Source organism: Puma concolor, chromosome B1, assembly GCF_028749965.1.
Source record: "Puma concolor isolate L17-30 chromosome B1, mPumCon1.1.hap2, whole genome shotgun sequence".
Lineage (NCBI taxonomy): Eukaryota > Metazoa > Chordata > Mammalia > Carnivora > Felidae > Puma > Puma concolor.
Window position 1 is genome coordinate 168,519,235 of NC_141670.1, and position 24,471 is coordinate 168,543,705.

Here is a 24,471-nt window from a genome sequence, read left to right on the forward strand (position 1 = left end):
TTTACTTCGTGATCTTTTGTTGCTGAGTGTCTCTTACTTGTCCCGCTGCCCTTTTGTTGAGTCTGGGGAATGGGGGAAAAATAGATTTTGAAGGTGATTCATATCAGGCTACCCCTCCTGATGTCCAAACGGTTTCTAAGAACTTCACACATATTATTTAACTTGATCCTTGTAAGAACTAGGTTTTATTATTATCACCATTTTATAGATAAGTCAACTGAAATAGTAAGATTAAATAAACTGGTCAAGGTCAAGAACCCTAATCAATCTGACTTCAGAGCCCATGCTCTTAACATCTATTTTATATTACCTAACTTATTATTTTTGTTGTCTTTTTATCTAATGTTTAAGTCAGTTTTGAATGTGGAAAGAAGACTTTGGCAGAGATTCTAAAGCTTCATTTTCAGCTCTGCAACTAAATTCTCCCTATAATCTCCCATAATCCGTGACTCTCATCTGTTTATTGGTCTAAAAAGATGGAAATTTCACTCTGATGTCCTGCCTCCAGTGATTATTTTTATATATGGTATAACAAAAAGAGCGTGGTATTAGAAAGCATAATTGAGTGCAAAGATTGGCATTCTCTCTTTTTTAATGAGTATGGCTTCTGAAGTATTTTCCACTGTGAAATGGGGATATTTAGCGTATTTAATAAGGTTATTGTGAAGTTTAAATAAACCATTATATTAAAGTGAATTGCAATTAACTATTATAACTATTAATCATTTTGAATATTTCAATTAGATAGATTTTAACAATCCGCTATCAGATTCTGAATCTTCAGTATCAGTTTTTAATTTTTTCATAAAACTTACCTGACCTCTGGTTCCAAGTAGAAATCCCAGACATCTATCTTCCTTGCACAGTGGTCAGAAGATGCGGTAGCTGTGGTATTCTGCAATCTCTGTTTGTGTGAGCTTGCATAGTAGAGTTTTATGGTCTTGTATTAATGGGGTTGATTGGCACTCTGCTGCTCTGTTCTTAAGCTTCTCTGTTTTTTTGTGTGGTTTTTTTTTGTTTGTTTTGTTTTGCTTTTGCATTTTTTGCAATGCTAATAGTGGGCTACATGTGTTGTTCACACCCTTTTGAGTACCAGCTTGAAGTGTTTGAGCTTAACCATTCCATATATTCCAAGGGTATCGTTTCTTTAATAGCTATATACCTGCTTCATAAACCACATTTTTCTTTGTTATAGAAGAAATACACTGGTTGGATTTACTCAGAAGAGACTAGTCTTTATTAGCAAAAAGGGTAAAACAAAATTAATTTTGCTACTTTAAAATACGTTCACTAGGGGCGCCTGGGTGGCGCAGTCAGTTAAGCGTCTGACTTCAGCCAGGTCACGATCTCGCGGTCCGTGAGTTCGAGCCCCGCGTCAGGCTCTGGGCTGATGGCTCGGAGCCTGGAGCCAGTTTCCGATTCTGTGTCTCCCTCTCTCTCTGCCTCTCCCCCATTCATGCTCTGTCTCTCTCTGTCCCAAAAATAAATAAAAACGTTGAAAAAAAATAAAATAAAATAAAATAAAATAAAATAAAATACGTTCACTAAATCAAAGTAAATGAGAAATCACCCCAAGAGCAGCCTTGCAATTTGGTTATATTTCAGTGAGTAGATATAATTCTTCAGAAATTGGCTACATGCATTGACTTATAATTAATGTAGTCAGGCACTAAAAAATATGCTGCCTCCGCTGACTTAACGTGGTCTTGAAATCATGTTTATACAATGAACTGCAATAAAGAGTGACTTCCTTGCTTGCAATACAAATTATGGAAGCCATACTTATTGGTAGTTAAAATATTGGATTGGAAATTATATCCTTGTCTACATTCTGCCCCTACCAAGCATGGAAACAGGAAATTGACTCAATTTATCTATAACTGCATCTCTAAGAAAAAGAATTTGGATTAAGTTTCCTGTAAAGAATTTTTCAATACTTGAAGTGTGTGGATTCCTCAACTCCTCAGTCTCACCTCACAGTCAGACTCACGTCTCCTGAGCATAGGCCATGGGACAGCTGCATGCTGCTACATCTTTGTGAATTGTTTGTTTTTTTCTAAATTTGCTTCTTAGGTATTTGTTTATTGAGGGATTTTGTAGTTGATCTTGTTATTGTTTATTTCTTTCAGAATCTCAATTCATGGGTCTGAGTCTTAGGATGTATGAAGAAATTGCATTTTTCTGTACTTCTGGCAATATTCTTGTACACACAAATCAAGCAATTATTTACTCTGTTAGCACATACTCATGGCAAACCTGAAGTTTATTTTAAGGAATCTTTCAAGAATATTTTTTTCATATATTGAGAATGTGCATTTTATATGCATATTCAAATGCAAATAATTTGGAAATCCTTTTTTTCTTAGTGGATATGCAATAAATATTATTTGATTGAAATATTTCCTGGGGTGCCTGGGTGGCTTAGTTAGTTAAACATCCGACTTTGGCTTAGGTCATGATCTCAAGGTTTGTGGATTTGAGCCCCGTGTCAGTTCTGTGCTGACAGCTCAGAGCCTGGAGCCTACTTCAGATTCTGTGTCTCCCTCTCTCTCTGCCCCTCCCCAGCTTTCTCTCTCTCTCTCTCTCAAAAACAAATAAACATTAAGAAAATTAAAAAAAAAAGAAATATCTCCTTACTCTGCCTTTTTAATTTAGAAAACAAAACCACAAAAACTAGTGAATCAATTGTTTTTATTTATATATTTATATATCTTTATGCTTTTATATTAACATATGAAATATTGTGAGATAAGCACTAAAGTAGAAATTGGAATAATATAAAGTTAAAATATATATTATTTCAGAAGTAGTTATATTTATTAATAAAATATATTCATTTTTGCTCTCATTTAAGATTGCTGTTTATAATATTTTAGCAATCTGTTTAAATGGACTTTATTATTTTTAAGTATCTTTCTTAAGTATTTTAAAATAATAGCAATCAAAGTCTGATTCTAAATTTATATTTTAATATATATTTTGATAACTCATGAATGAAAAAGATACATAAATTCAAACTTAAGAAGTACATCACTAGCTATTAGTTACTGAACCATTATGACAATTTTTAAAAAGTCATCCAGAAATTCTAGATGCTTGTCCTTATGTTCTGGATGTTTAGTTTTTAAAACAACTTGCTGTTTGCAACCTTATGGCACAGTAACCAGTATTTCAGGGTACAGCATGTGCTTACGATGAATGTTAGCATTAAAAATAGTGGGTATACCATAAGAAACTCTTAAAAACTGAGAACAATCTGAGGGTTGATGGGGGGTGGGGGGGTGGGTGATGGGTATTGAGGAAGGCACCTGTTGGGATGAGCACTGGGTGTTGTATGGAAACCAGTTAGACAATAAACTTTATATTAACAAAAATAGTGGCTATAAACTCATAGTTTAAATAGCCTCATTGATAATTATAAATTTGCTTTTGCAGATTTCTTTTTAGAATTGATTTGTTCATCAGTCTTTATGTGGCTACTGAAGAGCTCAGGTTAAGCATAGAACTGACCTCCCTGATTTTGTTGTTGTCACTTATGCTCGTGTGATTATTTGTCTTTTCTTCAATCCATGGCATCCTGTAGCAATACTTTTTGAAGCCACTTGTCTATTTTTATTAGACTTAGTTTAATCAAAACTAGATATTGTAACTTGCAAATTCACCCAATTCCAAATCACAGTGCACTACAAGCAAATGAATGAGACATCACTTGACCATTTTCTGTGCCTTCTTTTCCCATAGAATGGCTTATGGGTGCACTGAGAGTGCCAATATCATTCCTTATATTATCTATTAGCTATTATCTATGTGAACTATTAACAAAGTTTCATTTACTTCTTAGATTTGGATAAGAATTTTATACAAAAAAAAGTATTCTCTATTTTCTTCTTACACCTAAAAGAATGTACATATGCCACTTTGTAAACCACTGCTCTAAGCTGAATATCCTGTTTCTGCTCACAGTCTCTCTCTTCATTTATTACAATACAGCTGATTGTATTATATTTACTGACTTAAAACCAAACTGCCTCCCTGATATTAGGCCCATGTAACTTTCTTTAGAGTCCCTAATGAAGTAAAGGCTCAGATTTTCTCAAACTCTTCATTCATTCACAAAAACCTTTAATTTTCTCCCACATGGGCTGGTGTGATAGGTTGCAGTCATAGCCCCCACTCTTTACTCCTTTTTATGTACACATCTTTTTCCATTTAACTGTATAATGCCTTTCCACTGAGACTGGACCTACTATAACAGGGTGACCTGCTATAACACTTGTCACTGAATTCAACCATGTGACTTGCTTTGGCCAATGGGATGTTAACAGACATTATTTACGTAAGTAAAGACTTGAAATGGCATTGGGTTTTGCCGTTTTGTACTTCTGCCACTGTCATGAGAAAGATGTGCCCGAGGTAGCCCTGTGGCCCCTACAGGAGGATTAGAGGCACATGGAGCAGAGCTGAGTTGCCCCCGTGGCCCTACACAGTGGCAGCCTAGATCAGCCAATGGCTGCTACCAAAGAAGCAGAAACAGCTGAGATCAGCAGAGCCCAGGTGACATCAACTGATTCCCGGTCTCATGTCTTCTGAGGTAATAATACATAGGTGCTGTTATAAACTACTGCATTTTAGGTGTTTCTTACACAGCAGTAGCCAATTGCTCTTAAGTAGTCTCTAGATTTTATGGTTAAACTGATTTCCCTTAATGGCATTTACAAACTCAGGAGTAGGGAGAGTACTTTAAGCTTCCCCCATTTGTATCTTCTGTTCATTTCTCAACCCATTGCATTCTGGCTTCTGAACTCTTTTCTAAACTAAGCTCAAGATCTTTCAGCACCGTTAGACACTGTTTATCTTAAGTTATATGTCACATGAAATAAAGTGGTTCTTTAAGTTTTCTTTTCTCTTAGTTTGGTATTTTCTTCTACGTGTGTGTGTGTGTGTGTGTGTGTGTGTGTGTGTGTGTGTGTGTGTGTGTATTCTTTTATGGTTAATTTTCTAGAGTTTTTTTTTCCTTATTTATTTTCATCAATCATGAAAAATATCTATATTGGGGTGCCATCATAATTATCATTTTGTCACTGCTCAAAACAGTATAGCCTGGGGACATGTCTGATATATTAATAATCACATGATATGTAAATGAGCTCAATTACCATTAAAAGACAGAGATGGTCAGATTCAATAATAAAAGATCTCCCAAGATGTTGTTAATAAATTGGAAATGGTATCTTCAGAACATAGTTTCCTGTTACAAATGCAGTAAAATTAAACATCAATGACAAAAAATATAAAAGAAACCAACACATTTGGAAACATAAAAACACTTCACATTATCTCCTACATAGAGAAAAAGGAAAGACATAATGGAAATTATGTCTTTGAATAATAATGAAAATACTATTAATTATGCTTACTAGATAGCTATAGCAATCATGGCTTTGGAATTGATGCTTGGATAGACAAACAATAGAAAAGAAGAGAAATCTCAGTAACATTTTCATACCTATATGCACACTATATACATGAGAGAAATGCCATTGCAGATCTATAGGGAAAGATGGACCAGTCACTAAATGAACTAGAAAGTTGTTTTCTATTTGAAAACAAACAAACAAAGTAGAATCTTTGTTTCATGTGACACATAATAATTCCAGGACCTAAATTTTAACGTTTTTTGTTTTTTTTAATTTTTTTTATTTTTTATTATTTTTGGGACAGAGAGAGACAGAGCATGAACGGGGAGGGGCAGAGAGAGAGGGAGACACAGAATCGGAAACAGGCTCCAGGCTCTGAGCCATCAGCCCAGAGCCTGATGCGGGGCTCGAACTCCCGGATCGCGAGATCGTGACTTGGCTGAAGTCGGACGCTTAACCGACTGCGCCACCCAGGCGCCCCCAGGACCTAAATTTTAAAAAGCAGAACTTTTATCTTTAGAGGAAATGTACAGGGATATATTTGTGATACTTGTATATCTTTATAATCTTAGTATAATTCTTACTGAGTAGTATATTTAATAAAATATATAATATATATATAATGTAAATAATTTCTATAACTCAGTAAGAAAAAGATAACCTAAAAGGAAATTGAGTAAATGAAATGAACACTTCATAAAAGAGAAAACTAGAGTACTTAATAAACATACGAAAATGTGGTAAATTTCATTATTAATAGAGAATGGTAGCACTATGAACCATTCACACGAATCTTAATGGCTAAAATGAAACATTCTGTTTATACCGGGTTGTACAGAAACAAGACTTCTAGGATTTCAACTTGAAAATATCTTGTTGAGGATGCACATATAGTACATTCTAGTAATACTACTTGTAGATTTATTCTAGAATAGTGGTGGCGTACCATGGTCCATGGGTCAAATTCTGTCAGTTACTTATTTTTATATATAAAGACTTACTGGAATATAGCCACACTGACTCATTTAAGTACTATTTGTGAGGACTTTCACACTACAATAGCAAAGTTGGGTGGTTGTGATACCATATATAAAGCCTATAATGTTTACTTACTGGCCCCTTATGGAAAAGTTTGCTAACCTCTGGCTTAGAGTAACTCTGGGGCCTTTGTCCTAAAAGCATTGTATAATAAGGCTCTTTGCAGTATTGCTTTGCAAAAGTTACAGTTTGGAAATAGAAAAAAAAAAAGAATATAGAAACAGGATGAATATTGTGAAGTATTCTTAAAAAGTCATGCTATGTAGCAATGAAAATGAGTCCAAGTACAAGATACATTGCCATGAATGGATTTCAGTAATATGACTAAAAAGTCAGTGTCAGAAATGTATGCACTGTATAATACCATTTACATAAGTGTTAAAAATGTGATACAGAAACATATACTTATGTAATAAAATTTTAAGCACGTGTAGGAGAATGATAAACACCAAATCCAAGATAATTATTTCCTCAGAGAGTAGGGGAATGTGATTGAGGAGGAATAAACGAGAAAGAAGGCTTCAATAATATTTGTGATGGCATTTCTGCTGGTGATGGTTCCAAGATGTTTATGATATTCTTTATACTCTTGCATATGTCTGAAGACAAGCTAAGATAATACACAAAAGAAAGCCATGGTGCCTTTTGTGAAGATTTGCAAGCTTGTTGGGAGGAACAAACATACAGTTGCAGTATGGGATCTGAAAGTAATGGAAAGCTTTAGGAGTAATGAAGATACACAGATAGCTGACTGGGTATTTTCCAGGTGTTCAAGGGACTGGGAATGTGGTTGTGAGTAGTTCCCCACTCAGGCAGGTAGGAAACTTGCTTTAGGTGAGGCCTGGTAGTGTGGATTATTAAAATTGCCTACAATATAACACGAACGCCTGGTTAGGGTGGGGCGGGGGAGAAAGAGTCAGAGATTACTCTCTGTAAGAGGTTGGCAGGCACACCTGGGACACCATGAATGCTCAGGAACAAACAGTATTCCCGAAAGCAGTTTTTAAAAAGAACTCACCTGAAACTTACTGTGTATAAAGCTTACATATCTCCTATGTGTTAGATCTGCAGGAAATGATTGCCATAGAAATAGCTTCTGAAACAGATAAAACCTATCCTAGTTTTACAGAAATGGAAAATCTGAATTTGATGTTTTATAAAAAGTTACAAAATGCATTCAGTTTGCCTGGACAAGTAAATATCCTATGTATTCACGTTAGGCTTGGATTTGATGGAACCGTGGTTGGAAAGAAACACGTGCATAAAAACTTAAGATAACAAAGACTCATCTCTTAATCTCAATCTTTCTTTAAAAAATTGAGTTACACCTATATGAAATTAAACATTTTTAAGAAAGGACTCACTGAGAGCATCAATTCAACCGTGAAATTTTCTCCTAAGGATCAGGGATACAGCCCAGAGCCTCTCCTTATTTTCCGTTCGTTTGTCATGACCTATGGCTGATACTTACTGTCTTCATCCATTCAGTTTTTGAGAGTTCACTGAGAATCATTTGTTTGATTAAGGTTTGTGCAAATGATTTGGTATTTTCATAAGTAGATGGTCTTTTTCATCTATCCTTTTTTACACGCCTAATTGTAGTTGAGTGAAACTGCCAATTGCTAAGGTGTTAATTTCAAATGTGATGACTGTGGCTTTGGGCTCAAAAGACAGTTTCTGATTTTCCAGTCTCGGCTGTGTAATTGAACATTTTGGTGATCTATCATGTGAGTTTGCACCAACATATATTGACAAAAGTTTTAATATCTAAAGATTGTCAGTATTAATCACAATTGTGAATTGTACCTCTTGTCTAAAATGCATACATTCTCTTCTGAGAGAGAGAGAGAGAGGAAGTCAGGGAGCTTAAGAAAGAGATTGATTAAGCTAACTTAAAGTGTTAGAGAATCATAATATAGGAATTGATCACTAGCTGTCTGTATGAATATTTAAAAGTATGTTTTAACCTGAGGGAGTTTATCTGCAAAATATTTGTATTTTAAGTATTCCAATAACTTGTCAAGTATGTTTTTTATGACTAATTTTATAAAATAAATTCTGTTGAAATAATCATCCCCTAATACTTCTTGCTAGCAATAGTGTATCTCACCATTTTTCAAGATTAAAAAAGAAATATGATATTTTATAGTTCCTTTGGCAACAGCAGATGATGACTCATACAGATTTGACAGTGTGTTTAATAGTTATTTCTTTTTTCCTTCTTTTTTTGGGGGGCGGGGGAGCTACTAAGAAGGCCACCTGCTTTTTCTTGAGATACTTAGAATAATCACCCAGACCCTGGCAAAACATGCCCCCTTTCCTATACTTGGAAACTATAGGATTCAGTAATCCCATTTATTTTATTTATTTTTTTTTTTTAAATTTTTTTTTTTCAACGTTTATTTATTTTTGGGACAGAGAGAGACAGAGCATGAACGGGGGAGGGGCAGAGAGAGAGGGAGACACAGAATCGGAAACAGGCTCCAGGCTCTGAGCCATCAGTCCAGAGCCCGACGCGGGGCTCGACCTCACGGACCGCGAGATCGTGACCTGGCTGAAGTCGGACGCTTAACCGACTGCACCACCCAGGTGCCCCAGTAATCCCATTTAAAACCTTGTTCAGTTTAAAGAAGCCAGATAGATTTGTTCTTTTCTTTTAATAGTAATATGTAGCTAATTGTATAAACACAATACTTATCCCATTGTTAAGAGTCAACATTTATTGATAAAGAAATAACCTTTCAAAACTTCTGTCAGTATAGTGTTCCCTCTTTATAAACTATTGATATTATTTTTGGTAGAATTTTATAGTGTCCTTGTATCTGAAACATTTATTATCTTCAAAATAATTATATTTTATATTTCAGGAATATACAATTGATGTTTTCTTTCGACAAAAATGGAAAGATGAACGGTTAAAATTTAAAGGCCCAATGAACATTCTTCGACTCAACAATTTAATGGCTAGCAAAATCTGGACTCCTGATACCTTCTTTCATAATGGGAAAAAATCAGTAGCTCATAATATGACAATGCCAAATAAGCTTCTTCGAATCCAGGATGATGGGACTCTGCTGTACACAATGAGGTATGTTTTTAAGTTTGATATGTTGCATTTAGGGGTGCCTGGGTGGCTCAGTCGGTTGAGCCTCTGATTTCAGCTCAGGTCATGATCTCTCAGTTGGTGGGTTCAAACCCCGCATCAGGCTCTGGGCTCACAGCTCAGAGCCTGGAGCCTGCTTCGGATTCTGTGTCTCCTTCTCTCTCTGTTCCTCCCCAACTCATGCTCTGGCTCTCTCTCTCTCTCTCTCTCTCAAAAATAAATGAGCATCAAAAAAAAATTTAAATACTAAGAAATCCATGTATTAACAACCAACCAACCTAGTCATCAAGTATTAACACAAGTTGAACATTTTTATATAGATTATGGAAGTACTCATAGTATGCTTTGTAAATCTCTGGATATTAAAATAAGGTAAAATAGTATTTATGAGATTGATTCTCATCTTAGTGTTAAAGCTTAAACATTACCTTAATTATTAAGAATTGATTATTTTTGGGGTGCCTGGGTGGCTCAGTCAGTTAAGTGTCAGACTTGGTTTCAACTCAGGTCACGATCTCATGGTTATGAGATCGAGCCCTGGGTCAGGCTCCTCACTAGACATGGAGCCTGCTTGAGACTCTCTTTCTCCCTCTCCTGCGCCTCTCCAGCATGCACCAAAATAAATTAATTAATTAATTAATTAATTATAAAATAAAAATAAAAAAGATGACGAATTGATTCTTTTTGGCTATTTCTTTTTGACACTACATTTTAATTAAGTGGAGTTTAAATATCGTGATTTAAAATTTCCTTTATACCAACCTGTAATTTTATTTTTAATATTTCATCAGATATGCCATCAAAATTTTAAGTGATTTTTTTAAGCTAACTTTTACTTAATATTTTGGTCCTCCTTATAGAAGTTACTCTAAAGAAAAAAATATTTTTTAAAGAGGTAGTTTTTATTCAATAAGGCTTACAGGTACCATAATCACATACATTAAGTAATCTGAATTGCCATTTTGTAAATCAAATAATATCGTGTAGTGTCAATTTTATGTGATTCAACCTTTCAAAAATAATATAAAGAAATATATAGCTGTTGACTTTAGCAAGTATTCCATTAAACTCTTCTCATGAATTAATCTTTTAAAATAAGTTACTTATATAACAAAACAATCACAAATCTAATTAAGTGGTGTATAATCTAAAATGTAAATGTTTAATAAAGGCTTTGAAGCATTGGTAACTATCAGCATTAAATACAGATTAGTCATGGGTGCCTGGGTGGCTCAGTCGGTCAAGCATCTGACTCTTGATTTTGGCTCAGGTCACGATCTCATAATTCGTGACTTCGAGCCCCGTGTCAGGCTCTGTGTTGACCGTGCAGAGCCTGCTTAGGATTCTGTCTTTCTCCCTCTCTCTTTGCCCCTCCCCAACTTGCACTCTTTCTCAAAATAAATAAACTTAACTAAATAAATATAGATTAATCATATATTTGAGACATTTGATGTAATATTATTTCATATGAAATGTTAAGTGGTGGATTTCGGTTGTGTAAATTATTTAAGAAGGGGCAATCATAGAGTCCTCATCTTTAAAGAAGAAACTCTTAAGGACTCACTAAATGACCATTGCCTAACACAGAGATGCTAGCTATTCTCTGCCTCTCTCTCTGAATCCTGCAATACAGATGCATTACCCCTGTTGAACGTATACTTTGATCATTCCTGTGGATTAATCCAATGACTGGAAATTTTGGCTTTAAACAAATAATTGGCAGAGAACACAGTTTTGGAAAATATTACATGGAGTTCTACTTAAATACTCTCTTAGAAGTATATAAGCTATAATTAAATTGTTGGCCACATTTTTTTATTGTGATGAGTCTTCTATAAGTTCAATTTAATACCTTTTCTAAATTTTTTTTTTCAACGTTTATTTATTTTTGGGACAGAGAGAGACAGAGCATGAACGGGGGAGGGGCAGAGAGAGAGGGAGACACAGAATCGGAAACAGGCTCCAGGCTCTGAGCCATCAGCCCAGAGCCTGACGCGGGGCTCGAACTCACGGACCGCGAGATCGTGACCTGGCTGAAGTCGGACGCTTAACCGACTGCGCCACCCAGGCGCCCCTTAATACCTTTTCTATACACTTTACCTATGTGAGACATGGAATAATTGATAGTCGTCTTTATAGCAAGTTTGCTGTGATTACTCTTTAAGGTGATCATGTAGATGCAGAAAAAAATATTTGTTTAACAATATGTGTCCATGATTTAGCAAATAGTCTAATTTCAACAAGATATTTCTAGGAGGCACAGTTATATATGTACCTCTTTCTACTTCTACATTTAAATTCATGTACCTAAATGTAGTATGTGATACTCATTTTACATATTTTTGAAGGGAGCTCCTGTGAGCCAATATTGAATTCTTGTATCAGTTTTGCTCTGTGGTTGCTGAGGAGCTGATGGGTGAAAGTCGTGTTCTTTTTATAATACAGATTCTTTTCTTTTTTTTCTCTAGGATTGCAAATGTTAATAGTGAATGTTATTGTGCAAATAGCCCTTCAAATATATATATATATATATGTGTATATATATATATATATATATATATATATATATATATATATAACTCCTTCTTAACAAATCACAGAGTACAAATTGGTTAAGAATATTTATTTGTAAATAAATATTGTTATTTGAGCTCAGATTTTGTATATGCTAATGTCTTCTGAAGGCTCACCTAAAAGTGAAAGAACAAAAACATTTCAATGTGAATTAGCCTAATACAACGCTCTAATGAAGATCCCACCTCATCACTGATGCTGTTCCCAACAGTAGGGAGTGATTTGTCGTCACTTACCAATTTACTTAAACAAAGAGTGAAATTTTCACTTTTAGGCTTACAGTTCAAGCTGAATGTCCAATGCACTTGGAGGATTTTCCTATGGATGCTCATTCGTGTCCTCTGAAATTTGGCAGCTGTAAGTATGGGGATGGAGGTACATATTTTGGGTCTGTATAATCAAGGAGAGCTTGCTGCAATGCTCAACTATAGAGTTTTCTTCTAGTATTGTGAAATGCTTAGTATTTACCCAAAAAGATATAGAAGTAAAAGACTTGCTGATTTCCCTCAAGGAACTAATTTGCTAGCCCTGTTGTACTCTCAAATATCATTATATTTTAATCATGGTGTTTAAATTATCCCTTGTTTTACTGCTGATAAAGAACATCATGTGTTTCTATACATGGGAAAAGGTAGTCTAGTAGCTCCTTGTCAAGGTCCAGACCATGTCATTTACCTTCTTTTCCAAGTTCTAGCACACTAAAAATGCAAAAATAATTTTTTTGATAACTAGGAATGAATTGTAAGGGTTAGATTCTGTTGTTTATTAAAGCAATAATCAGCGTGTTGCAAATGGCAGGCACAGAAGCTGGATCTGTGCAATTATCTTCCTACTTTTCAACTAAATGGAAGTGATTTTTTTTTTTAATTTCCTAAAATAAATTTGAAGGGGATGATGCAGTTGGATTGCTGCATGCAGGCACCTTCTGTGTACATGAAATATTTCAGAAAAGGCTCTGTGTATTTGGCTATTCTCTGGGTCACTGAGGTTATATCTTGTATGTCAAGCAGAAGCATCCACTCTGCTGGAATAATTGAAAAGAGGGAAGGTCAAATCATCTCCCAAGGCCCACAAAGCATTTAGGGCAGGTTTGGGATAAATTCATGGAGAGGACTGTCACAGCTTCTCTCTTGTGTTAGCCTGTCCCATTACCTAAGCTTTTCAGAAACCTACCTTGCTCTTTCAGGTATCCCCATCTTTGTCCATTCAGGGCACCTTTTGATTTTTCATTCCCTTGAATAGAAATGAAGTGCTCTCACCTGGTTAAAAAGATGCATGATTGAATAAGTGCCTTTACCCTACAGACTATATCAAGTGAAAGAAAAGGGAAGAAAGATAGCTAATATGAATGCAAACTCCTCTAATTATTTTGATGACCACAGTCTTGTGGACTGAGAAGTTCAATCTCGTTTGTTCTGTTCATTCTGACAAAAGGTGTCAGCTCTCAATTTTCTTTGAGACTCTCTTCTTTAAGTACAAAGCCTTCTTTTATTGTCATGGAAACCACCACTTCAATACTGGCATTTTTTCCAAAATTATTTAAGATAGTCAATCATGTTATACAACATAAACATGATGCTGAAAAAACTACAGCAGATGCAGCAGAGAAAACCTCATTTGCATTACATAAATGGCATTAAAGAGAAAATTGAAAAGGCTTGATACCAAGGAAAGGATTTATTCAAAATGCAGCAACGGCTCAAGAAGGGAAGGAATTTTTCACTGGGCAAGTCAGTACCATTAAGGCACCAAATATAAATGATTTGATGTCTCCATTTTGAATATGCAATAAATATGCTTAAAAATATGTTAAATGAAATTTAAAAATCCCCTGTAATGTGTCCACAGAGTAGTGAAATATTGCATGCTTGAGAACATGGCTTTCTCCATCTAAAAGTGATACTGACAACATGCAAAGTTTATTGTTAGGCATTCTCTAAGTAATTGCTTTTGGATTTCATTTTCTTCATGTTTGTTTTCTGACACTGTGAATGAACAATTTGTATATTCTTTTACTGATCCTTGACGATAGTAGGTGCCTGATCCATAAGTGTTAAAAGTATGGACATTAAGCATGGTATAAAAAACCAACCCAAACCTTAAAATGTTGGCACAACAGATTTTGGCAGAAACAGCCATTTGTTTATTCCTCTTCTGCTTACAAGCCCCCTTTTCTCCCCTAAAGTGATAGAATTTATGGAAACTTATCATTGTCCTCGAATTAAAGAAGCATCTTTTGTATAAATGTACAATTTTGAATTCATTTTTGTTTTGCTTTATTTCTGTTGCCTTACCTCTTTATATATTTTCTTGCTATTTAAAAGTTCCTGAATGGGAGTCTGGATATATTCTGTCCATTAGTCCAAAGGAGATTGTAAATCATCTTCTGGGATAAAAGTTAATAATTAAAAATAATTTGGGGTTTTTTTTCTGGTTATCAAATATTCAGAATCAAGTTAAGGTGCATTTGATGTTTAGTGCAGATTAGGACTCAAAAATGGGCTAGTTACCAGAATTAAATGTAATTATTTAATGAAAATCCAATTTAGAGATAGAGTTTATAGTAAAATGTGTAAAACAAGCTATCTTTCTCTCCTTTTTTACACTTTACTGATAACCACTGCAATGGTCTCCTGGTTTATGTGTGTGTTTGTGGGCCAAGAATGCCTTTCTGGTCTTTCGTAACTTTCTGCTTTGTCTTCTCTCACCAGTCTCTAAAAACCATATTCCTGTCTGACTAATGAAATGCTATCATTGTTTTTTCATGAAACACATGGGAAGTATCAGTCACTTTCTTTAACAGATTCTTGGGCTCCTATGCAGATTTCCATCTTCTGTAAAATTAAATAACATAAGAAAATATTACGAGTTTATTGATCAATCTAGCAAGAATGAACCAAGAACTTTTTCTGGGTGACAGCCTCTGTGCCAGGTGCAAGCAGTGTAGACATGAGCAAGATAGAGTCCCTGCCCTTCAGGGTCTCACTAGCTCCTCAAAAGTGTCACTTCACTTGTAGGGTGTTATTTTCTCTTATCGATGTTTAAATGTTAAACATCACAATTCAAAAGTAGAATGATTACACGTAAGAAAACTTCATAATTTATTAATATTCACAACTATTGTTGTATATTCATGGGGAAAACAAAACAAGCCACTTGATGATCTGCAAATGGATTGCTAGTTATCCACATTACCAATGTTACTTATTTAATCATAATAGCAGAATCATCAGTGATTAACTAATTGAAATTAATACAGACTTAGACTTTAGAGTAACTAGAATTCATATGCTAACTATGGGAATATAACTGCTATTAAATGTGTATACACACATATACAAAGATATACATATATATATATATATATATATATATATATATATATATTTAGAATCCTATTTCAAATATTGGTTCACAGAATATAATATAATTATGGATATAGGTGAATATGGAAACAGTGAAAAGAGTATTTCACTGATACTAACATTTAGTAGTAACACTCAGAAACCAGGCAACATTGTAGTATGCTATTAAAGACCACACAGAAAATAAGATGCAAACTCATAAACATTCACTTTATTGTTACTGATGCTTAAGTGTGAATTTATTTGTGATCTCAGACCTTGGATCAACGTAGGTAGCAGGGTCATCCCAGAACAATGTTATCGAACTAGAAACCTTGTCAATGGCATGTAAATGAATTTTCCGGAATCCCAGAGAGCTAGGGGCAGGGGTATTGCTGGAGACAGCTAATCCTTTCTCTCTTCTAATTGACAATGTAACTCTAATGCTGAGGTTTGCTCAAGAACCAGGAGTAACTAATGCTTCTAAAACATTCCCATGAGCAAAAGTACATAGAAGTTCTTCAACAGGTCAGTAGTATAACAAGAATTATCTGTTAATTCAACTGCTGGAGAGACTATCTTCATGGAGAGGTCATAACAGCTACAGGGGAAATGCCGGGGCCAGAGAAAGGCTAAGACAAGATATGCTGCCTGCCTTCCAGCACTAGAATCATCTAACTTCTGCTAAGTTCTATATCTTTGGCCAAATAAATCAGAAGGTTATACCGGGTCTGTATATGTTTTGTCTATTGCCAGTCCATAAATTAACTGGGATGCTATAAAAGTATAGTCCAGTGAGATCTATGTGCATTGATTTTAAAATGAACATCTTTTAAGGAGTACATGTATCTTGATGAGATTATGGCTTTCTGATTTATTTTACATGTTCTGCAATAACTAGTTCTCATTCTTCTAATGAAATGCATTGAATCATGAGAGCCAAGTCATTTAGTTCTTAACCAGGGAAAGGTTTTGAAGAAAAACTTACAAAACTAACTACAAAAACAGTCCTTAAACTAAAAACAATGCAATTCATCAGTATTCTCATATGGTAATAAGTTACCTTTATGTCCAGAGAGTGCTATCATTTTGAATTATAAACGTTATTTCGTAAGAGATTGCTATTGCTATTTCGAAGCGAGCCATTTAAATGGACTTTGGGTATTTAAAAGCTATTTATTACAATGTCTTCATCTACTACCTTGGAATTATGGAAGATATTTTAACCATCTCAGGGCTCAGTGATTTTTGTAAGCTCTGAAGAGATATTTGCTGTTCACTTCTCAAAGTGATTGCAATGAAAATACTCTGCGGTCATGATTTTCTCTCTTGATCTGCTTCAACATTCTTCATATTGAAAGTTGTAAAATTTCAAAGACTTTTTTTTACTCTATAAAATATTATCTATAAATATCAAGTTTTATAATAGTGTTTCTATGTAATATATAACTTTTGATGTTGCAATATGTTGATGGTTCTTAACTAAAGTGCTTAATTTTTTTTTTTCTACAGATGCATATACCACTTCAGAGGTCACTTATATTTGGACTTACAATGCATCTGACTCAGTGCAAGTTGCTCCTGATGGTTCCAGGTTAAATCAATATGATCTGCTGGGCCAATCAATTGGGAAGGAGACAATTAAATCCAGTACAGGTTAGTAAAATAAGCCTAAAAAGGAGCAACTTTTTTTTTAATGTTTATTTATTTTTGAGACAGAGAGAGACAGAGCATGAGTGGGGGAGGGGCAGAGAGAGAGGGAGACACAGAATCGGAAACAGGCTCCAGGCTCTGAGCTGTCAGCACAGAGCCCGACACAGCGCTGGAACTCACAAATTGTGAGATCATGACCTGAGCCGAAGTTGGACGCTTAACCAACTGAGCCACCCAGGTGCCCCCTGCAAAAAAGCACGTTTATAATAAAATTGATGGGTTGAAGTCATTGGAAATACGTTAGTTTGCTTAACAACTTTTGCTCCTGGGCTCAAGAACGAGCAGCACAGATTGTAGGAGCTTGTTAGATATTTACAGTCTCAGACCTGACTTCCTACTAAGTCTGGATCTGCATTTTAACAAGATTCCAAGGAGATTCCAAGGAGGTGTGCATAAAGTTTAGAAACAGTGGTCTAAAATATACTGCCAATTCAAAGAGTGCATGTCTTTTCAGACAAGACAATTTTACCCTCAAACAGTGTTACAATTTCTCCAGTTTTCTAATTATTTTCCTCCTATTTTGGGTAATTTATGACTATTCAACTCTTGATTTCTGGATAATTACTACTGGCCTGCACGGGAAAGCTGATGCCTTTTCTTTCTTAAAAAAAAAAATATCTTTCACCGTTTATTCAGTTTTGAGAGAGAGAGAGACAGAGCGTGAGCAGAGTAGGGTTAGAAAGAGAGGGAGACACGGAATCTGAAGCAGTCTCCAGGCTCTGAGCTGTCAGCACAGAGCCTGATGCGGGCTTGAACTCACAAACCATGAGATCATGACTTGAGCCGAAGTCAGACACTTAACTGACTGAGCCACCCAAGGCACCCCAAGCTGATGCCTTTTCTAAGGGCCACACTCATCTAAGAAAAAGCAGCCACATTGAACTAATGATTGTATAACTGTCAGGTGTAATCTCAGAGACCAGAAAGGAAGGTAGCTCTCAGGACTGGATAGAAATAATGGTAGTGAATTAGAGTACACATACAACATTGAGACAATCAGAATGGGTGACAGGGTCAAAAGTGGAAAATTTGGGCCAAAAGACCGGGTTAGTTTTGGAGATGTGACCAGAGACTGGCACTTTAAAAAGCCGGAGAGTTAGAACAATCAGAGCAGAGACTGGAAGTTGGTATCAGTGGGGATAAGAGACCTGAGCAAGTAAGATAATTCATGATCAGAGAGCATTTGTGCATCCTGTATCCCCTTGGTCAACAAGCATGACCTGGAGAGAAAGAGAAATGCCGTACCTCAGGCATGTAGTGCAAGTTTCTTGGTAATATTAAAATTCACTTTTAAAAATCCTTGCTATGCTAAAGAGGCATTTAAAGGTTTATACTTTTCATGGCATATATGTGATAAATTCTTTTTTTTTTTTTAAATCAGGGACTGTTCTTTCTCAAATCCGTTCCATTTCCAAAATGTTCAAACTATTGACTATTACAGTTCCTTAAGCTTCTTAAATTTTTCTTCTAGGTGAATATACCGTAATGACAGCTCATTTCCACTTGAAAAGAAAAATTGGGTATTTTGTGATTCAGACTTATCTGCCTTGCATCATGACTGTCATTCTCTCCCAAGTGTCATTCTGGCTTAACAGAGAATCTGTTCCTGCAAGAACTGTGTTCGGTGAGTGAATAACTACACACTTTCTTGTACAGCACATTATGTTTTGTAGCAAACTTTCAAAGGCATTATCTCTCTTGATACTCACACCAGTAATTTGTGGTGTGTGGGGCTGGGCATATCGGCTCCTTTTAGAGGTGAGGAAGCTGAGGCTCAGAGAGTTAAATACAGAGTCAGTGCCACCCTGTTAGTAAGAGATATAAACACTACTCAGATTTTCTGGAAATATATTCAGTCTTCTTTCTGTTTTGCTCTTCTTTTATTGTCAAATTGGTTTCCATACAACACCCAGTGCTCATCCCAACAGGTGCCCTCCTCAATGCCCATCACCCACTTTCCCCTCTCCCCCACCCCCCCATCAACTCTCAGTTTGTTCTCAGTATTTAAGAGTCTCTTATTGGTTGCTTCCTTCCCTCTCTGTTTGCTCTTCTTTTCATTTTGCTTTTCATCATTTGTTTCCATGTTAGCATAAAGAGAATATTCTTAGAGGCTTTGACTTGGAGTATAACAGTACCGTATTTCTGGGTTTTCTATGTTTATTTCTGCTTTGTTCTCTTTTTAGATGGACAAAGATGATTTTTGTATTTCAGGTTAGACAGAGAAAGGGAAGAAGAGAAAGAGAAACAGACCCCTCATTCACTACGACTAGTGTGTTTAATAAAGTAATTTTCTTGATTTTAACGATGCAGGGGAATTACTGCTTTTTGGATGAATCGAAGTAGGCTGAACACATTTTGCGCAAAGTAGATTACCTTTGTGTGTTTGTTCCCCTCGTTCATTTAATGTTTTATTGAGGATACACTCTGTTGGATATTGTATCAGGCCTTAGAGCTCAAATACATATAAAATATAGTCCCTGCATTCAACTAGTTCAGTAATAGCGGAGGGCAACAGAATAAGCAGAAGAGGTAACAGTGATACAAGATTAAGGCATTATAAAAGAGGTATATAAAAGTTACTACAAGAAAGCAGCAAGGATCCTCTCTAAAAGAACTGGTTAAGTAGTTTAGTTAACACTTGAGCTAAGTCTTAAAGGATGATGGGAGCTTCCCAGACAGATGGAATTAGGCAGGAATCCTACCAGAAAGGGAGACTGTGCCATATCATCAAGGGATGGAAGCACATAGTGTGTTCAGTTGCCATGAACTTCTTCAGTGTTAGTGTAGATACATACAGATAGAAGTATTGTTTGAGGCCTAGATGACAAGAGCCTTGTAACCCAGGCTAGCACAAGGTATCTCTATCTTAACAGGCTACAGCAACTCATTTTAGTATTTTGAAGGCATGTAAAATGTTTAGAACAATGACTGACATTTAATATGTGCTATATGATGTTAGCTATTCTTATTATCAATGCACAAAAATTGGTTTGATTTTCAACACCAGCAATTAATCATTCAAAAGGAAATTAAGGCAATGATTCTATTTACAATGCATTGAAAAATAATAAAATACCTAGGGATAAATTTAACCAAGTAGGTGAGGGACTTGTCCACTGAAAAACTAAAAAAACTTTGCTGAGAGAAATTAAAGAATACCTAATTAAATGGAAAGACATGTACATGGATTAGACATGTACATGGAAAGACATGATCATGGATTAGAAGACAGTACTGTTAAAATGGGAATAATCCCCAAAGTGGTCTATAGATTCAATTCAATACCTGTCAGAAGTCCAATGGCCTTTTACAGAAATGGCAAAAGGCAATCCTCAAATTCATAGGAAATTATAAGAGGCTCCAAATAATCTATATAATATGGAAAAAGAGAAGCAAAGTTGGCTACTACACATTTCCCAGTTTCAAAACAGTACAAAGAAAGCTACATTAATCAAAACAGTGTGGTAGTGGCATAAGGATAGACATATAGATCAATAGAATAAAATCAAGAGAGAAACAAACATTCACGGTGAATTGAGTGTATTAACACCACTCTAGGGACTTTTGGCAAAGGTACCTGCAGCTAGAAGACCACCACATACAAAGAAATGAAGTTGGACTCCTCCCTCACTCCAGATACAGCAGTGAACTCAAATGGATATAAAACTTTAATATAAAATCTAAAACCATAAAGCTATTGAAAGAAAGCATATGATAAATCTTTACGATCTTAGGCCTAGCAATGGATTCTTAGATTTGACACCAAAGGCATGAGTGACAAAGAAAAAATAAATAAATTGGATTTGTGAAATTTGAAAACTTTTGTGCCTCAAGGAACATTATCAAGAATGTGAAAAGACAACTTACATGTGGGAGAAAATACTTTCAAACTGTATATCTGATAAGGATTTAATATCCTGAATTAATAAAGAACTCTAAGACTCCAAAAACAAAAAACAAAACACAAAAACAACCCCTAAAACCAGACTTAAAAAATGGACAAAGAACTTGAATAGACTTTTTTTCTAAAGAAAGTATACAAATGGCAAACAAGAACATGAAATGCTGTGAAACAACATTGGACATTAAAGAAATACAATTCAAAACCACAATAAAATACATTTCACACACATTGGGATGGTAATAATAATAATACTATCAAAACAAAACAAAACAAAACCACAAGAAATAAGTGTTGGTGATGTTGTGGAGAAATAGAAACCCTTATGTATTGCTGGTGGGAATGTAAAATGATGTAACCTCAGTGGGCTGTAGTTTGGCATTTCCTTAAAAAGTTCAATATAGAATTTTTTTCCCATATGACCTATGGTTCCACCTTGAGGTATATACCTAAGATTAGTGAAAACATATGTTCCCATGGAAACTTGTCTGCAAATGTTTATAGCAGCATCGTTTGTAATAATCAAAAGGTAGAAACAACACAGATTTCCTCCAGCAGGTGAATGGATAGCCAAAATGTGCTTTACACTTACAATGGGACGTTATTCACCGATAAAAGTGACTAAACACTGATAGAATGCTACCACATGGGTGAACTTGAAAAACGTGCTAAGTGAAAGAACGTGGCCACAAAACGTCTTTGTATGATTCCTTTCATAAGAATTATCCAAATAGGTAAATCCATAGAGATGGACGGCATTTAGTGGTTGCCAGTAAATGGAGGCAGGGAAGATGGGGGGTTGGTTGTTCCTTAATAGGACCAGGATGTTCCTCTAGGGTAATGAAAGGGTGTGAAACTAGAGAGAGGTGGTGGTTTGCAGAACACTGTGAATGCATATATGCCGCTGAATTGTATACTTTAAAATGGTTAATTATATATATATACATATATATATACACACATATATATGTATATATATATATATATGAATTTCACCTTAGTAAAATACTTTTTAAAAGTCACGGATTAAAAAAAAAACCAGCAAGGAATGATCACATCGAAGATTTCCCAGGATTTAGACTCAGAAGTATCTTCTCAGATACCTATTTCAAAAATTGCAAATTTTTGAGGCAAAAGCAGAAAAAAAAATGATGTGGCAAAAAATAAGAGAAAACTTCCATTCAGATAGTTTAAACAATAAAGGTGCATGATTTTCAGAGCATAAGTAATACAGAAAAAAATTTAGGATAAAATTACATAATTGTTACTGAATTAATATTCCAGAAGGATCTAAATTTATATGTAAATATGTGTCAGATAAAATAGAATGATGAAGTATTTGTTTAATAGAGGTTGTGAAGAAAATAAATTGAGGCAAATAAAGACAGATTTCATAGTATAAATGACATAGATGTATACATTAAAAGAGGCCAACAGGACTCTGATTAAATATACAGGAGAGATATATACATGAATAAATATTTAACTTTGAATCAATGGAATGTGTTAGAGTCAAGGCTGCTAGGTTGGAGTATAACAAATGTACCAAAGCTTTTAAAGATTGGTTGTAAAAGTTAACATGTATAAAATTAAGAATCCAGGCTATATTTGAATGTGTACACTTTATGTGAATTATTTACACTAAAGATGTAGGGATCCATCCAAAAGTCAGATGTTCGTATCAATTAAAACCATTAGGTGGTAAGAACATTTTTAGTATTATCTCTACAAATTATTCTGTGTAAAGTTTTGTAATAAATGTAATCCTGTATGAGTGTATGTGTTATGTGCGTGTGCACAAGTAGAAGATAAACAAAAATCTGATGTCTTGCCTCAGTGGAATTTGAAAGCTGCGTAGCCATCCTATTCCACCTTCATTCCACCATTGCCTGTTTTCTGCCTCTATCTGTATCTGAACATCATCATCTGACTGATACAGAGCAGATACCTAAGCCAAACTCTAACCTCTTCAGATCTCTGTCTCTGAATTCATAGTCGGGTTTACAAGCTAGTGAGAGATCATTAAATCATCTGCCCTCCTCATGCTTGTAAGGCCTTCTGTGATGGATAACCCACTCAGGTTAAAAACTATCACAGTTAAGAAATTAATATGCCCTGAGAGACAGAAGTCAAATTTTTCAACCTTTGAGATCTGGCTTCATGCTATGAATAGAATAAGAACAGAGTCTGGAGCCTGATTCAGATCTGTGTCTCCCTCTGTGCCACCCCCCCGCCCCGCACCCCCCCCCCCGCCCGCCAAATAAATAAACATTAAAACAAAAAAGAAAAGAAAAAAAAAAAAGAAAATAGAGCAAACAAGATAGTAGGCATAGGAATAGAAACTACAATATGGGGGCGCCTGGGTGGCTCAGTCAGTAAAGCATCTTCTGACTTCTGCTCAGGTCATGATCTCACGGTGAGTTCGAGTCCCACGTTGGGCTCTGTGCTGACGGCTCAGAGCCTGGAGCCCACTTCAGATTCTGTGTCTCCCCCTCTCTCTGTGCACCCCCCCCATGCTCATGCTCTGCCTGTCTCTGTCTTTCAATAATAAATAAATGTTAAAAAAAAAAGAAAGTATAATATGTATCCCTTGGTATTAGAGACTTTGTTCCATTATATTGGGCTTTATCTGTTCAGGTTTTTGTCTATTGCATTCATTTTGTGACTGTAGAGCCAGCTTGATATTTTTCAAAGATCTTTTTTCAAAGGAACTGCCCATGTATCTTGCGATGACAAAAGCCTTCTTTGATATTTCTCTGAGTGTTCATGCCCAATTCATTCAACACCAGCGAAATACTTACTGAGCATCTATTTATCAGCACTGTTCTAGATCTTTGGGGGATGTACCTTAATAAAAATCAAACACAGCTCCCTTCCTGATGAGGTAACTGCCCCCTGTTGCCAATAGAATAAGAAAGCACTTGGGTGATTTTAACCTTATATCTCAGGCTTTGTCCTTTCAAAGCTCCTGTGAGTAGACAGTACATTTGCAACATACCAACCTCGTTTTGTGTTTGTATAAACATATCTATACATTTCTTTATTTTGTGAAATTGTGGCCCTGGTCCTTTCAGTTGCTTAACATCCTTCAAAACTTTATATAAATGAGAAATAATCATAACAGATTGGTCAATTATTACCTTTATATTTGAATTCAAATCACTTTTCAGATTTATTGATAAGTTTATGCCTATATGACTAAGTTTATATAAAAGTTTACCTATGAACATATGAATATATGAATAAGATTATATATAAGAAATATATATTGGTATTTTTGTCTTAATATTATATTCAGCATGGAAAAGAGGGCTTTCTCTATTAAAAACTAAAATCCAATAACAAACATCTGTTAGGGTGTAAGTTTGTCGGGTAAAAAAG

At 35.3% G+C, this 24,471-nt stretch overlaps 1 protein-coding gene across 4 annotated transcripts in view; it reads left to right on the forward strand.

Annotated features, from left to right (window-relative positions):
* Positions 1–24,471, forward strand: part of GABRA2 (gamma-aminobutyric acid type A receptor subunit alpha2) — a 128,917-nt gene that overhangs the window by 62,271 nt on the left and 42,175 nt on the right. For all 4 annotated transcript variants that reach the window (XM_086705136.1, XM_086705137.1, XM_025921342.2 and 1 more), the window contains 4 exons: positions 9,323–9,543; positions 12,407–12,489; positions 16,989–17,132; positions 18,661–18,813. In XM_086705136.1, the coding sequence (XP_086561262.1) occupies positions 9,323–9,543; positions 12,407–12,489; positions 16,989–17,132; positions 18,661–18,813 (601 nt within the window). The remainder of the gene's footprint in view (positions 1–9,322; positions 9,544–12,406; positions 12,490–16,988; positions 17,133–18,660; positions 18,814–24,471) is intronic.